We start from the raw sequence: 17,129 nt of genomic DNA, 5'->3' as shown, positions 1-17,129 counted from the left end.
AAATTGTTTATTTAAGAAATACCTAATGGTTTTCATTTATAAGTATAACTTTCTCTTTATTTGAGATCCAGCAGCACAGAAGAGTATATAGCTGGAAGATAACAGGTAGTTCTCATAATAAACTTTGCAGTTTTGAGAAAATAGTGCAACAAAAGGCATAAGTTCCTTCTTCTGGGGTTAGCAGATGAGTGGATCAAAAGAATAAAATATACCAGGAAGCATGCTGATAATAACACACACACGCACATGCACACCTGAAGGGGGAGGGGAAGAACATTTTTACTAATTAAAATTTCTATTTCTTATGGTCCCTCTATATATACAAATCCCAGCCTTTGCCTGCAGGATCAGGCCTGTACCAAGAAAAAGTATACCATCATCACATTAATTGTATTATTACTTCATAATGCTAACCAGCCAGGTTTATATAGAAGAGATTAAATAACAAGATAATTTTATAAACAATGCTCATTTCATCAGTGTACCAAATAAGTTTGATTTATATCAGTGACTGTTCTAATTAATTTATGCATTCACATTCTTTAATTTACACAGACAGACACCTACACTGGGATAGTGTTAGCTACTTTTTTTTTAATGTCTTGAACTCTGAGACAGGTTCATGTTTAGACTTCCCAATGTTGCTGTTTTAGTTCTCTCACACTTCAAAAATAAAGTGACTGTTAAAATACCTTGCATTAAAGTTGAAGTATGCAGAAAGAAAATATTTTATCAAACTCAATACCTATATCCCCCTGCCGACATTTATGTATTTAATTTTAGTTGGTATACCTTTACCCAAACTTACAACCAAATATGTTCATTCCAGATTTATGACCCTGGCTCTTCTTACCAACATTCCACTCAAAGCCTTTGGCTAGATAAGCCCATCTCATTTCACCATCAATCTTAAACTCCCATATTTGTTTTAACGCAGTTTCTTAAAGTGACTTGGGGAGGAAGGGAAAGGCTGGGAATTCTAAAAAACATTCATTTCTGCTAACACTGGTGGCTTAGATTTAAAAAAAAAAATTAAGTACACAATTCAACTAATCCCAATTCTTAATCAAAACAATAAAAACATCTCTGAATTCAGACTCACAATAAACTATCAGTGACACAGTAGCAATGGGAGCTGTTATTGAAAACATTTAAAATATAAATGTAAAGGGCTATCCTAGTATCAGGATTATTCCAATTTAGTTGTCTTATAACTTCCATGCTATGATTTCAGTATGGGGATGATGACGTCTGTTTACTGATGTAATCAGGTTTTTGCAAGGTTTTTACTTGTCTTTGATACAAAACTTTTATTTATATAATTGATCAATGTTTATTTGCAGGACCTTAATACAATAACAGGTGTCAACTACATCCTTTGCTTTTATTATAAACTCCTATAGGGCAGATGCTCTGCCTATTCAGCTTACTTTTTTAATAGGATGCAAACATAGTACCATACCTAAAAAGGCACTTAAAGATGGTTGTTATAATAACAGAGATTTCAAGGGGACTTGGTCTGCTTCTATGCTCCATGTAATTTCACTGGCATGTACTGAACATTAAATATTAACACTTTTATATTCTTGGGTAATTCCATTCTTTAGATGTTTGTAATGGCACTTTTGTTTAGAAACCAAGATTATTTAGGTAGGACTATTTCTATTTCTAAAACCTTAAGTTAGTTATTGTCCAACGCTTAATTCTAAACTGACACTAGAAAAAGAAAGAAAAAAGTCAGAACCCAACATCCCATTTCTTTAAAAAAAAAAAAAAAAGATTTATTTATTTATTTATTTATTTATTTATGCATGCACTGGGTACAGTCAGAAGAGCGGGAGGGTGAGAGAATTCACCAGAGCCAGAGAGGGGAGCAGAGCAGGCAGAAGGAGTGAAGTACACTGCTGAGGGGAGCAGCGGGCGGCAGGCCTGCGCACCATGTGGGACCCTCCTCCAGTGGCCAGGGAGCAGCTGGGGATCAAACCAGCGGGATCGAACCAGTGCTGCAGAAAGGGCGCTGCAAAACCGGCGCTGCAGAGGCTGCAGGCAGCTTCGCAACCCAGCGCTCAACCGCTGCACCACAGGGGAGGCCCCAACATCCCATTTCTTAACAGCAAGTTAGCACATTCCCAGCATCAGACAGAAGAGAAGGGTCTGCTCTTTTCATGAGAGAATCTACTAAGACCACTACTATGGTACTGAGAGTACAGTGGCCTTGTATTCTTTCTTTATTTCACTTAGATCACAGAGAACAAGGTAAACACTAAGTTAAATATTTTGTCACAAGAAAAAAAAAATCAGAGTGCTGCCATATAACACCTATATTCAGAGGGAATGAAAACCAATAAACAATAAGGTTCTGACACATCAGAAAATGGAGAATGTTTTACTATGTAATTTTGGATAAGTCTTAAAAATAACTGTGCCTTGGTTTCCAAATCTGTTAAATAAAGACATAGATTATATAATTCAGGTAATTTCAAGGTTTAAGTGTTAAAAATCATATAAAAATACTATGTCCTAAAGAATTACACACACAAATTGAAAGTCCATTATTTATACACTAAACCTTTCTTTCCTATTTTTTGCAGATGAAGGTATGGTGCTATGTTTTCTCAATGCTGATTATTCATTAATGACTAATTCCAACAAGATATTCAGAGTAACACTAGATACTCCTGTAAACATATAAAATATGGATTTATATGTAATAATAGATGTAACATGTGTGTATATATATATAAAAAACCTAAATACACGTACACACTCCCAACAGAGTTTTCTCTCTATTCAAGTCAAGAACTAAAATATTTCTTGCTTTCCTACCTTTTTTTCCTCCTACAGAGCTGCTATGACTTAGGGACTTATGTATAGTTTTTTTTAAAAAAAAGGCATCATTCTCAATGTTTTTATATTCAATACTGACAGTTCCCATCATGAATAGTTTCTGTGAGGCTGGTTGTCCAGAATCTAAACACTCATAGAAACAGTGGTACTGAGAGAGAATGTACAATATAGTTAAGTTCTCCCATTATTGAAGCAAGGTTTATTTAATATATAATATACCTAAAATATAGAACTCAAGATTTACAAAATTAACAAATTTTAAGCTGCTTAGGTAGAGTTAACAGTAACAAAAACAGGAAAATAAAAAAAGTTTTTAAAAATATGTAGGGGAATCCAGTTCACACTCCACTAAAATAAAGAGTTCATGAAACTGCATTTTATATGTAAGTATTTACTAAGATACTTTCCAAAGAAAACTTCAAGAAACTAGAGTATACTATTTTGTTTAAAGAAATAAATGTGCCACAGTATACAATGTACACTGTACAGTACACAGTGATTTCTTCCAAGACAAGAAATAAAACCACAGATATCTTGCTTAAATTTGTCCATGTTCACTTGGATTTATTATTCTACAGGGAAAATTTGTTTTAAGGGGAATATATTTAAATAATGAAGATCAGTGAAATCTTCAGGAAAAATTTGTTCTGTTTTTTATTTGCTTAGCCAACAGATACTAATAAAATACATTTTTATATAACACTAATGCATTCACAGTTAGCTATATGCTGGGTACTGTCTTATATAGTACAATCCTTCCAACAATACCAAGAAGACAGAGCTGAGGAACACAAGTCTTCCTATTCTATTTCATCAATTAAAATAAAATCTGAAGATCAAAACACACAAAAGCAATGTACTATCGACTAGTCTATAAGACTTCAAGTGCTTGAAGTCTGAAGTCATGAAACTTCAGCGCTTCAATTTTAATATCTTCATTTTATGTTGGGGTAAGAAGGAAGATAGTAATTTGGAACTACAAATTTCTGGCTTTTATCCACAGCAATTCCATTCAAGAGCCCTGGGAAATGGCTAGTGAGCATTCTGCATTCCTTTAAAAAAAAAAAATCAAGGTTCACTGAGATTCCTTTTAGAAATCCACCAGTTACCACACAACTTTATGTACAAATGCAACCTAAATTTTAAAAGATTACAATATTATTTCAATGAGTAGCAGGTAAACTAAGACAATAAATAAAAACAATTGCAGATCACATCTGTGGAAGACAGAGAATAAGAGCAGGTTGTAAAAAGAACCTAACACAGGGCCTCCCCGGTGGCACAGCGGTTGAGCGCTGGGTTGCGAAACTGCGTGCGGCCTCTGCGGCGCCGGTTCGATCCCCGGCTGCTCCCCGGCCACCGGAGGAGGGTCCCACATGGCGCGCAGACCTCTCCTGCCGCCCGCTGCTCCCCTCAGCAGTGTACTTCGGTCCTTCTGCCTGCTCTGCTCCCTGCTCTGGCTCTGGTGAATTCTCTCACCCTCCCGCGCTTCTGACTGTACCCAGTGCATGTATAAACCAAACAAACAAACCAGCAAAACAAATAAATAAAGCATGCCTCTATTAAAAAAAAAAAAAAAAAAAAAGAACCGAACACAAATGGATAAAAATAACAAGTGAGAGTAAAGGAAAGAAAAAGAAAATATGCAGAATGAAGCAAGAAGAGGAAAAAAGGAGATATGCAACAGGGAAAAGAGAAAAGGTAGTGAGGAAGAGAAGGACTGTAGGGGCAGAGCTAGTTAAAGCACTGATTCAAAAGAACACCTGTACCCCTATGCTTATTGCAGCACTATTTACAATAGGTAAAACCTGGAAACAACCCAAATGCCCAAAAACAGATGACTGGATCAAGAAGATGTGGTACATGTACACAATGGAATATTACTCAGCAATCAAAAGAGATAAGCTCATGCCATTCGCAGCAATGTGGATGGAACTAGAAGGAATCATGCTCAGTGAAATAAGCCAGAAGGAAAAAGAAAAATATCGGATGGTTTCACTTATAGCAGGAATATAGGGGAACCAAATAAGACATCAATGTAAAAAAATAGTAACAGTACAAAACACAACAAAGCAAAAACAGACAATTATAAACCAGAGATATCCTGCAGGGGAGGAGGAGGGAGAGGGATCAGAGGGAGGGAGGGAGGAGCACAGGGGACTGAGGTGATGGTGCACGGGTGCCTTGGGGAAGGAAACTTTCTGGGGACTACACCTGAGGGGGTAGGAGGGGAGCAAATACTGTTTAAAAATGAACAATGATGTAAAAATAATAAAGAATAATATATATTTTTTAAAAGACTAGTACAAAGAGAGAAAACAAACAAAAAATAGATGTTAGTGGTCAAGTGGTTCCAGTCCAGGTTTGCAGAGCTCTAACACTGCCTCTATCTGACAGGGGATTGCCTTGCTAAGGGCTTTTAAAAATGCTTTCTGTATGTAAACATTCTGGTTTTATTAAATGCCCATGTTTATTTTTAAATAAAAGTTCAAGTCTGAAAACTCTGCTCATGTGTAAAGGAACGACTTTCACTTTAGAAATTGGCTTTGGGGCCTCCATACCATCGCTTAGACATTCCAAACCTGATAGCTTTCCTTTGAAAAGAAAGGAGGGCTACCTCTTGCCACAGTGCCTGAAAGTTACATTTGAAATCACTTTTTTTTTAAAGATTTATTTATTTATTTATACAAGCACTGGGTACAGTCAGAGGGTGAGAGAATTCACCAGAGCCAGAGGGGAGAGCAGAGCAGGCAGACTGACGAAGTATACTGCTGAGGGGAGCAGCGGGCACAGCAGGAGAGGTCTGCACGCCATGTGGGACCCTCACCCAGTGGCCGGGGATTGACCGGCACTGCAGAGGCTGCGGGCAGCCTCACAACCCGGCGCTCAACTGCTGCACCACCTGGGAGGCCCTGAAATCAGTCTTCACTGATTGTGTCAAGCCCAGACACTAGGTCCATTTGCTTGAGGAGCGATCTATCACCAAAAACAGCTATACTTATTCTCAAGGAAACAATGTGGATGTGCACACAAGTGTCAGCAGCTCTCAAACAGGACATCCAATGTTGAATGAGAAATTTTCCTCCAGCCTGGAGTGTGTGTGCAGAGCAATGGCACCAAATGTTGCACTCAGAGCCACATTCTATAAAAAGTAAGCTGCGAGTTGATTTAGCATGGCTTAGCAGGGTAAGAGCTCCACCCACCCTCCCCAGCTTGACCAGATGGACTGCTTCTTTCTACCCATCCACCTAACCATCCTCTCCTGTACCAATAAAATACTGTATCTTCAACTACCATTTTCTTCTATACTATTCCCTCAACACTATAAGAATGTTTTTATATAAAAATTCATTAAATAATGTACCACTTTCAATATCCTGATACTACAAACTGTAACTCTGTGAAGTGGTACAACACGATGTCATCACTACACAGCAACTTGTTTCATTTACAGTATCTGTTTCACTTCTACTCATGAGCTAATATAATTCAATTTTTTTAAAACTGCACACAGGCTGCTAGACACATGTGCATGGCAAATGGAATCTGAACTTAGCTTAACAGCCTCATTTATTCCTGATGGTTTAAATTATTTCATCACAATTAATGACACCCCCTCAGCTTCCTGTGCAGCGCTGCCAGATGTTCAGAGACCACAAAGCCACTCTCTTCTTTGACGGCTGGTGACAAGTCGTCCTCTGAAGGACATTCCCTAGGTACGCAGGCCGGATGACACCTCCACTGCTTAGCACCTCTCTGCCTCCCAGAGTAACCATGTTGAGGAAAAAGCAGGAAGGCATGAGAAACCAGCAAATGCATTAGCAAGGGCAAATTACGTGAAGTGATCTAAACTCAGAGGAACTTGGCTCCTGACACAGGAGTTCCTAACCTTGTTGTTTTATGAAAGAGCTCTTCGCCTCCACCTTCCCAGTCATTGGCAGCCACTGAGTAGCTAGCATGGCATCAGTCCTCAGGGAATGGTAAAGAACAATAAAAATATAAACTTTTCCACAGGGATCCCTTTTGGTTTGGGTAATTTTGTGTGCATGTGTGTGGTGGGGGGAGGGTGTTATTTCAACTCACCACTTTCATTATGATCATCATCTTGTGTTTGAGAATGAACAGTCTGAACAGTTTATCATTGTCTATATCTTCAACTGTGATTTTCTTCTATGCTAGTCAATAGACAATTCCAAAAGAAAAATATAACATGTGGCAACCTGTGGTAGAAAGTCTTACCCCTTTTTCTTTTTAAGCTTTACTGACATATAATCAATATATAAAAATCTGTACACATTTAACAGGTATATCTGTTAAAGAGGGTAGTCTCTCCCCTTTTCTTAGGCTTAGTAGCATTTCCTCTTTTGGAGGACTGCTGGATTTTGGTTTTTGTTCTTGCTAGGTTTGTTATCTGTTAATTGGAGTTACAGAACATGTTGAAAAACAGACTTCACACTTTTTGTATCTTGAGTCTATTTGCCCATAACAGCAAAACTCAAAATTTTTCCTCAGTACAGGAATTCAGAAATAGTAATTACCTTATATTTGAATTCCACACAAAAAATAGAAAATCACATAATCACAGGTAGCTAAGAGGGTAGCAGAAATAGTAAACACACTAGCACTTTTACAATAAGAATCCAATACTACAGCTCTAATTTGGAAAACATTTCCATCCACTAGAGAACATGTGGCAGACATTTTATGGATTATTTTTTAAATGTTAAAAAAAAAAAAAAAACGCTGATCTTATTCAGGGAATAGGGGCCTTTTCGTTTGCCAAAAAGTGTAATAGGAAAACTGAAAGGCCACCTGTGTCAGCCCACCCTATAGAATGAACATAAGTTATAAGAACATTTTGGAAAATATTTTTAAACTGAGATGAGAAAAAAATCACTATCAATATAGATTCCAGGCAGACGCAAATGGCTTCTGTGCATGTTAGTGATTAAGTGGGCAGCCTACCCAGGCTAATTTCAGAAGCCTCTAAAAAGTATACTTTCTTTTACAGGTTATTTGGGATTAAAACTAGGCCCTCATCCATATCAACTTTGACAATGGCCACAAATTACAGGTTAAGCTAATCACAGCAAACAAGACGAATTTTGTCCCCTCAGAGATGACTCCTGGATTTCACCAGATATACTACACTTAATATTTTGACAGTTGTTTATTAAAATTACTTTCTGAGGAACTCCCGTGGAAACCAAGTCTAGTTTTTATCAGAACTGAAGCGATCAGAGAGTTGTGATGATGGCACACACGCAGCAAGCAGACAATAGGAAACTCTTAGCACTCCCAGAGTAGCATCAAATTTTCCATGGACCGAAACTAAAATGAAATAGTTCAATTACAGAGAGGTAGATAAGTAAAATAAACAACTAATTTCATACAGGGAAGTTGGGAGACAGTCATATGGACCTCATTCTGTTGTCTCCAAACACTTTATCGGAGGGGAAAAAGGAGCTGAATAAACTTTAAACTCTCATGTAGGGATGTATTGCTTGTGTGTCCCTGGCAGATGTGGAAAGGAGATGAAATGGGCAAGGGAGAATCAAATATCCCATCCCTGCAGGTTTGCTGAGGGAAAGAGCACGGCAAAGATCTCACATCTGGCAATCATTTGTCAATAGCTGGAAAGAGAACGGCAGGAAACTTTCTGGCTCTTGGAGAAGATGAAAAGACAAAAACCATGTGTCTCTCTTTCTCTCTCTCTCTCTCTCTCTCACACACACACACACACACACACACTGCAATGGTACAATGACTACTACACTTATTCTCCAGCCACCCCCCCCCCCCAAATTTAATGATCTTCAGATATACTCTACTCCATGGTCAAAAACATGCAGTCACTTGACTTGTTAAAGCTGCAGTGTATGTACATTTTTCAAATAAACCCCAGGGCTGATGTTAGAAAATCAAAATCAGTCAAGCATAGACCGCCTGGTACTTTGGGCAGGAATCCTTGTGGTTTAGTCAATAAACAGAATCTGAATGAAAGACACCACAGTAACTAGACAGTAACGTTTTGAACAGTCCTTAAGCTGAAGTGGGGGCTGGGGAAGGCGGGTGCACTAGTGACCATGGATGTGAGGCTACCAGTCCACTTAGAGCTCTCTAGCTGCAACATGACTATGTTTAGAACAAGGTCATCTGCTATTTCCAACACATGCACACACACACACACACACACGCACGCACGAGTGAGTTTATATTTAAGAGATGTTGTGAATGAATTTGAAGAGGATTTTTTTTTTTAATATTTACACCAATTTTTAACAGGGTAGGTAGGGGAAACCTTAGATTCTGTTTCATCCATCCTGGTAACAATAAAAAATAGCTGGTTTCATTATCAGTTCATAAAAATGACCAATTTTGCCTTGGTAGGTTTAACATGAAATAAAAAGCTTTTAAGACAACCCACACAAAATTAACTTCTTCAAAATTATAGGAATTTGACTCTATTCAGGGTGATCCATAGATTTCAATGGGCAGCTTTTGGTTCACCCTTATACTGTATTTAACCAGCAGCAGCCACTGAGCTCGTCCCTGTGATTCCATAAGTGCTGCAGGTTGTTTAATAACCTGGCAAATTCACAGTAGCTTGTCAAATTATTACAGGAACAGTGTCATCACTAAACAAGCCTGATCACGGTTAATTACAATGCAGACTAGAGAGCAGCCACAATTGTTCATTAATTACAGGAAGCACCTCATTTAAATTTTATGGAAATTTACACTTGCACCCCGGTATGTCTGGAAAAAAAAGTGATCATTCACGCATTCACAGAAGAAAGGAGTCTGTGGTTTATGAAACATCACAGTAAATTGTGTCTAATCTGGTACTGAAATATTGGTTCATTATTTACTCTAATTTTCTAAGCACTTTACTGGTGAAAAATATCAAGTCAAACCCCACATCTTGAATTTCCAAACAAGAATGGAACGGTGCTGGGCTAACTGTAACAAAGGCACAGTTTGAGTAATAAAGTAACTTTTTCTGATTAAAAATAAAATATTTAACAGCCTTTAAGAGAGTGCTAAACCAGAATAACCATTTCCATTAAAATAATCATAAAAGAGCCCAATTTTTTGCTAGGATACATCAATTAACCTCGCAGTTTAAAGAAAATAGTTTCATACATACCTCAACAGTCACCAAGAAAAATCAACAAAGTTAGACCGTGAATCAAAGTCTTGATTTCCCACTACTTTTCTACATCAAGCATAGTAATGCAAAAAATCAACAGATGCCCTTGCAAAAGTCAAGTAGGGCACAGACTTCAAGGATGACAGTCATTCAAAAAAGAGTATTCATAAAAGAGTATCATGGATTTTTGGATTACTAAATAATAAAGTTGCTAAGCCATCTGAAATTTTAGGGCCCAAGGAAGCAGGTAAGAACAACAAGGAGCTCCAGCAGTAGTGAGAACACACATCAGCTGAAATATAAAAAGTAAACCAGACACGGGGCTATGTATCTAAATGAAAATCCTTCTTAGGAAAGGATATAAACACATCATTGCACCTAAATCAAGGTATACAAGAGGTTACTCTCAGAGTCAAGAGGCCATACAGCAAATCTTCTAGAGGTTATAATGCCTGGTCCCAGGGGAAATCTTGAGGTCCAAGCAGTAAGAGTTGATAGACCCTGGCAAGTCCTATGTAAGGTCCCTGGAGCGTAGAGCTGGACTAAAAAATAAGCAGTGGTTCACCTCCTAAGGGAACAAAAAGATCAGAATACAAGTATGGCAAGAATGAAAAGATTCCAAGTTAAAATCAACTCCTGGAACTGTTAGTTGGGAAAGAATATATTAAATGTCCAGTTTTTAATGACTAACATAATAGGCTTAAGCACCACATATTATTAAAATGTAAGGAAACCATAAAAGAGGAAAAAGAGAAGAAAATGGTTCAAGTGGGCTCTAGTCAATTCATCGATTCACCATTAACTATCTTTCAATAGATTCATCCTTTCTAAGCTGTCCACCAAGATGGTATTGCAAATGAGGAAACCAACAAAATGAGCGCTTTCCCTTCTTTTCCCAGAACTCGGTCTTTTTTGTAAGACCCAAGCTGAACTGTCAACTCCACATCTGTTCACCTACAACCAGGATTTCATTTAAACTTGTAAATATATATTGTCTCCCTTGGTATGTCAAAATAATATGCTCCACTGGTCTCTCAGTTTTATTTCACTTACTCACATCTGCAAAACCCATTGCTCTTTGCACCATAACTCAAGGTTCAAAAACAGATTATTCAACAACCACCATGACAGACCATTCCAGGTGATATGTTTGAAGAACATCACTCGTCCTACCCAACGAGGTCAAGGATCAGACAGCTCTCCACAAAAAGTCTTCCATCACACTGCACTTATGTGTCACACACAAGCTGTTAGCTTTCTAAAACTGGGAAGTGCACGATCATGTCTCATATGTGTCACACCTGCTTTCTGATGTAGCAGAGCCATGCACCACCCAGACAGTACCAGCTTGTGGCACAGCAGAGCTCAGGTGGTCTTCCCCAGGCCAAGAGCAGGTGTGCAAGAGATGGTGTACTCTTCTGTGCCATAAAAACTGAAACCTCCTCCTACCATCACTTCCACCTTTATTCCCACTGTGAAGAAGTCAATTTTTAAAACTATTCACTTTTCTCCTGTGAGGCGTCTAAATCAGTAAAAATGTTTTAAAAACCAAGCTCACTAAGCTCATCCCCCAAAGTCTAAAAATTTAGAAAGCAATGCTAAATGGAGGTCCTGAAAAAATAATACGAGCTTGCTCAAGCTAGGGATGCCATCCATGTTGAAACGTCATTGGCACACAAGTTCTGTAAAAACTAAAAGGTACATGGAATTGGAGACATACCTTTAGCTAATGTGCTCTATTTTAACTTGCAATATAACAAACTACATAATGACTGAGGACCACACAAAATGAAGTGAATTCTAAGTAATTTTTGCATAAAATGTACTTTTCGCTAATGAACTTAATATTATGCCACAGAACATATCTCCCAATCTGTGAGGAGGGAATACTTACCGTTAAGTCCTATTTTTGTACTAGAGTGCCCAATTAAATGACTTGTATTCTCTAGAAAACCACAGTTAAGGAAGTGTGACTGGCTTACCAAGTATCCCCAGTGCCTAACATAGTGCTTAGCAAAGATAATGATGTTTTTAAAAGATGAGAGTTAATATTTACTGAGTACCTGTTAAGTGTCAAACTCTAACTGCTAGGTATACACTGGAACATCAAATCCTCATAACTAGCTTGTACTGTAAATATTTCTTAGATGAGGTAGTTAAAGCTCAGTTAGGTTGAGTGACTTGCCAAAGGTACCACAGCAACTTGTATCAACCTAAGCAGTCAGCCTTGAGAAACTCTGTTCTTAACCACTACATCATATACTATTTCTTTAGTGAATAAACGAATGATGTCGAGTATAAACAACTTATTCAAAGAGGACTTCTCGCTGCATGTATACTACTCTGGTCCCTCCTTGATGCCTGTGACAATAGCTATTGATCTCCTGGTGGCACTGACATATCTGTATGGCTTTCAGGGACCTCTGGTTCTGTACCACCACCCCCAACTGATAAAACAATAAGACTCCAACCTGGACTTCCAGCCTCTGGTCTGGCTCCTCCAGGTTTGGGCAAAAGTCTGCACCCAGCACTCTGCCAGCACATGCCACTGGAACCTGGGGGAATACGGCTGAGTTAGATGCTGGGTGTGGAGGCTGCTGAGAACTGCACACAAACACACTTGACCCAGACAGAAGCAGGGACATGCCAAATACAGTCCTGAAACAGGCCATTATAGCTTCACGGGTTTTTGATAATTAGTAAGTCAAACAGATTGTAAATATCACACAATGAAGTTTATTAACTACCAAAAGGTAAATTTCAATAAGAAAATTCCCCATACATTTTATTTCCCTTTATACAGACATTATGTTGTACAAAGTAGGCATTTAATAAATATGTAAGTAAAAAGGAAGGAAATGAAAAAAGGATGGGGGTTGACGGGGGACAGAAACAGAATACCTGATGCACATTGTAGGGGCTTTCCCCCCCATCTTTTAATTTTCTCATATGAAAATCTAAAAAAATTTCATTCTATAATGCATAAATTCTTTTTAACTCTTTACCTGTTCAAATTTCTCCTTCCTTTTCTGGTAAAGTCTAGCACATGCAGACATTATCATTATTTATTTATTTTCTGTCTTAAAATTACATATAAGAGGGTTACCTGATGTAAGAGCTATAACTTAATGAATGTGTCTCTGTACCTTCAATTCTAATATTGAATGCTACCAGGTTCACTTTGAAAACTAAGTTATCTATTATAATTAGTCAATCTCATCCTGAAATATACACTCTATCACTTTCATCCTGCATTTTAGATATTTGAAACAAAAAAAGAAGAAGTAGATTTCATCTAAAATCTTTTCTATGGGTCTCCCTGGTGGCGTAGGGGGTTGAGCACTGCACTGTGAAGCGGTCTGCAGCCTCTGCAGCACGAATTCGATCCCGGCCGGCAAGGGAGCAACCCACATGGTGAGGCAGACCTTTCCTGTCTCGCCCGCTGCTCCCCTCAGCAGTGTATTTCAGTCAGTCTGCCTGTTCTGTTCCCTGCTCTGTCTCTGGTGGGTCCTCTTACCCCCCCGCCCCCCACCCCATGCCTCTGGCCTGTGCCCCAGCTCTTTTGTGCATAAATAAATCTTTAAAAAATAATAAATAAAATCTTTTCTATGCATTTTGTTTTAAAAAACTGGAAATCACTAACAGGTACTTCAAAACAGGTACTAACGTCACTAATCATACATCAACCTGCATACATCAGTTGCCCAAACCATCAATCAGCTTTATCTCACCTGTGCCTTCTTTCCCTATCGAATCCCTCCTTTAGCGTTTTGCTTTGCTTATAATTTTTTACTCCAAGTAAGATCATTTATGTCAATGGATTTTTCTTTGTTCAGAGATCAGTTTTCTGCCAGGTATACTGCCTCAGAAGGTATTTCTCTCTTCCTCTGGAACTACAGATCAGTTCACTTCTCCAAATTTAAACAAGTTTCAATAAACTACACAAATTCACTAGTAAACATAATTAAAACTTTCAGTCAACTCTTCAAATGTTTTTAGATACAACTCTTCTATCTTTGCAAGTCTCTCATACTCTCTTCCTATGTCCATCTGTCTTTAAAATTATTCTTTACCCACGAATTCCATCAGTAGAAACTAAGAGGGGTAGGAAAGGGAGGTCACATTTACTGAGCACTTGCAATATGCCACTGACACACTGTGGGCACCTTACATACAAATTATTAACTCACTTTTCTCAGCAATCTTATGGTATATGAGCACCTCCATTTTGCAAATTGAAAAAAAGAAAAAGAAGGCTTAAGGTAAATAACTAGCTCAGAGTAACTTGCTAGAAAGTTACAAAACTCTAACTTAAGAAATAAGGTGGAGGACATATTGCAAAGAAATTAATGAAAAACATATAACAGTTGCATTTAGTGGCATCCATCCCACAGGCATTTGCTGATGTTTCATATGAAAGAAATTACAAGGAAGACAATTGAAGGAAATGGAGAAGGTGTCAGAAATCAAAGCCTACTACTTGCTCTTTGGTCTAGAGCAACATAAGGGAATGTATCCTCTCACTTGAGGAATGAGAAAGAAATGGGGCATGGAGAAGAATAAAGACACTGTACATTTGTGTCCTGTCACATACAAGATGATGCTGATCCCACCCTCAGCTGACATATGGAGGGGCACTAATGAGTTCTGCATCAGTAATTCTCCCTATGGTGCAATAGAAGGATTGGGAGAAAAAAATGTTAGACTATCCCATATCAGAATAAGCCCCCCTCAAAATGCTTCCTATAAAAATCTCAATAAATGTGACTACTTAACTGATTAAAGCAGAATCTGAAAGCCGAAATGTATATATTGCAAATTAAGTGTTAATACTTTATTTCATGTACATAAAACAAATTCCCTCTTATCTTAATATTATTTAACCATGTCAAGAATACTAAATTTCTAGTTCTGTTTTATCCTCACAGAATGTTTTTTATAAACACTCTCCAGAGGAAAGGAGAAAGTTAAACAACTACAATTATATTCACAACCTCAGACACTTAGATACACAGTTTCTGAGAAAACAAAAAATCTGTGAATAAGCTGGAAGGAAACTACTAGAATGGTTCAACAATTCAAATCACAAGAAGGAACTACTAGGGAAGTGGGTGGCACTCTTTAAGTTTAGAATCCTTGAATTTCTGAGCACACACACACAAAAATCCCTTAAAAATCTATGGAATTGGACTCCCATATTTTAAAAATGAAAATATTGTGATTCAAACCAAAAACTGCAGTTTCATAGTCTAACAATACTTCCCCCTTCATCCACTATAAATACTGTCATTATCAGAGAGAGAAAAAAATTTCAGCAGAAGGCAAACTGTTTCCTAATTCACCAAAATGTATCAAGAAAAATACAGAGAATATGAAAGTTGATAAAACCTAGTTATAACTGCACACCTAGGCATTTAGGCTTTTTGATTTAGAAGCCTCAGTAGTTGCTACACTTGCTATAAGTGATCAAAAAAAAAAAATGACTGACAGAAAGAGCAGGCATAAATTGTCTAACTCCGTATTATCAGTTAATTTTACATTAAGATAATAAAATATGGTATGTAACCACTGTTTTCATTGCTATATAAAGCTTAAATTGATATGGGGGTTTTATCCACTCTCCTGCATTCTAGTGTTGTTTCAATGCCATAGTTTAAAACAAAGTTCTGCAATGATTTTTATAAAATGTTCAGTGATTTTTTTTCTCTGAAAACTTTTCATTTTTATAATTTTTTCCTCTTTGTATCTTTTGTTTTAAAATAATAAAATCATTTCCGTGAAAAAAATCAAAGAAAAATACTAAACTGATCAGTTGATATTTCTAAACATTATGCCACAGGTTTAATTATGGGATGTTAATAGCCTAGTACTCATCTAAATTTCCTTCTGCTGGTGTTATAACAGGAAGTAAGCGGCTTTTGAAAAGGACCCTCTAGAATCCCCAGGGTAAGCTGAAGCTGAGTGCACATCGACTCTCCTGCACATACCTCAAAGGAATCATGGTGTGTGAGAAAGCTATTTACAACTTACTTTGTGTATAATCAGCAGAAACAAAAGATATGACAACAAGCATAAAGACCTCTCTCTCCCTCACCTCTCTCAGGAGAATTCAGCAAGGGAGGGCCAGTGGGCATTCACTTCAGTGTCAGAAGGGCTTCCAAAAAAACACATTTTCTGTGGGGCAGGGAAGAAATATGGCAGGCTCACGCACACGAACACACACGAACACACACACACACACAAGTGTGCACATGAGTATGTACATACATTCTTTTTTTTACTAAAATCACACATAAAGACTGCTAGAGACCAGACTTCTGAAAAGAATACAGAAAAAAATCCCACATTGTAAACAGAAGTACTAGTCAAAATATTTGAAGCTGAATAGGTACAGAAGGTAGGTGCTGTGAAAGGGACGAAGGAAGAAAAGCACAGAAATGACAATTTAGGAAAAGAAATGAGTGGCCAAGAAAAGGGTTTAGAAAGTCTGGGGTGCTCCTTACAGAACCAGGGCCCATCTGAAATTTAATTTTTAAACATTCAACATTCAGGTAGGCATTTGCCTGATAGGCACTATAAAAATCACAGCCTAAATAAACAAACTAACTTCCATATCAGCCTAAGTCTCTTCAGTTAGGCTGGCCACAAGCCCAGATCAGTACTTAAGTATATGTTTTGGTGGCTTCAGTCTAGAGGTGAAGAGATGGTGGAAACTTTCTGCGAACCCAGAAGAACTTGGAAACGAATGGATAGACAAAACTGGTTTTCAAACCAGAGAAAGAGAAAAAACAACATAACCTAAAAGTAAGTCCCACCAGAGGACCCAGAGACAAATCAGAAAAAAAAGCAGATAGAACTTCAGTCCAATCTCAGTGGTGAGCCGATGCCAAGCAGCAAGAGGAAAAATTACTCAGAGTAACACAAAGAATTCAGGAAGACCATTAAGTGAAACGGATTTGACGATGTCAGCCAGGAGCCCTTGCGAAAAAGAACAGATAAAGAAGTAAGTTAATTACCCAACACTGTAAAGATAGAGATGTGTGCTAAACATACTGCTGCAAAATAAATAAATACACAAATAGAAAATAGAAAGAAGAACGACGATAGTAGATATGCCATCAATTTTACA

The 17,129-nt window shown here is 37.8% G+C and overlaps 1 protein-coding gene across 3 annotated transcripts in view; it reads right to left on the bottom strand.

Moving 5' to 3' along the window:
* Window positions 1–17,129, bottom strand: part of BNC2 (basonuclin zinc finger protein 2) — a gene marked incomplete at its 3' end in the record, with an annotated part of 284,054 nt that overhangs the window by 233,217 nt on the left and 33,708 nt on the right. Inside the window, exon 2 of one of the 3 annotated variants that reach the window (XM_084238934.1) lies at window positions 12,472–12,555. The exons of the other annotated variants lie outside the window; for them this stretch is intronic. Coding sequence (XP_084095060.1) covers window positions 12,472–12,555 — 84 coding nt within the window. The remainder of the gene's footprint in view (window positions 1–12,471; window positions 12,556–17,129) is intronic. 3 annotated transcript variants of the gene reach the window in all.

This window comes from Talpa europaea (genome assembly GCF_964194135.1).
Source record: "Talpa europaea genome assembly, chromosome: 7".
Classification (NCBI taxonomy): Eukaryota; Metazoa; Chordata; class Mammalia; order Eulipotyphla; family Talpidae; genus Talpa; species Talpa europaea.
This window is presented reverse-complemented; position numbering and strand designations above follow the sequence as displayed.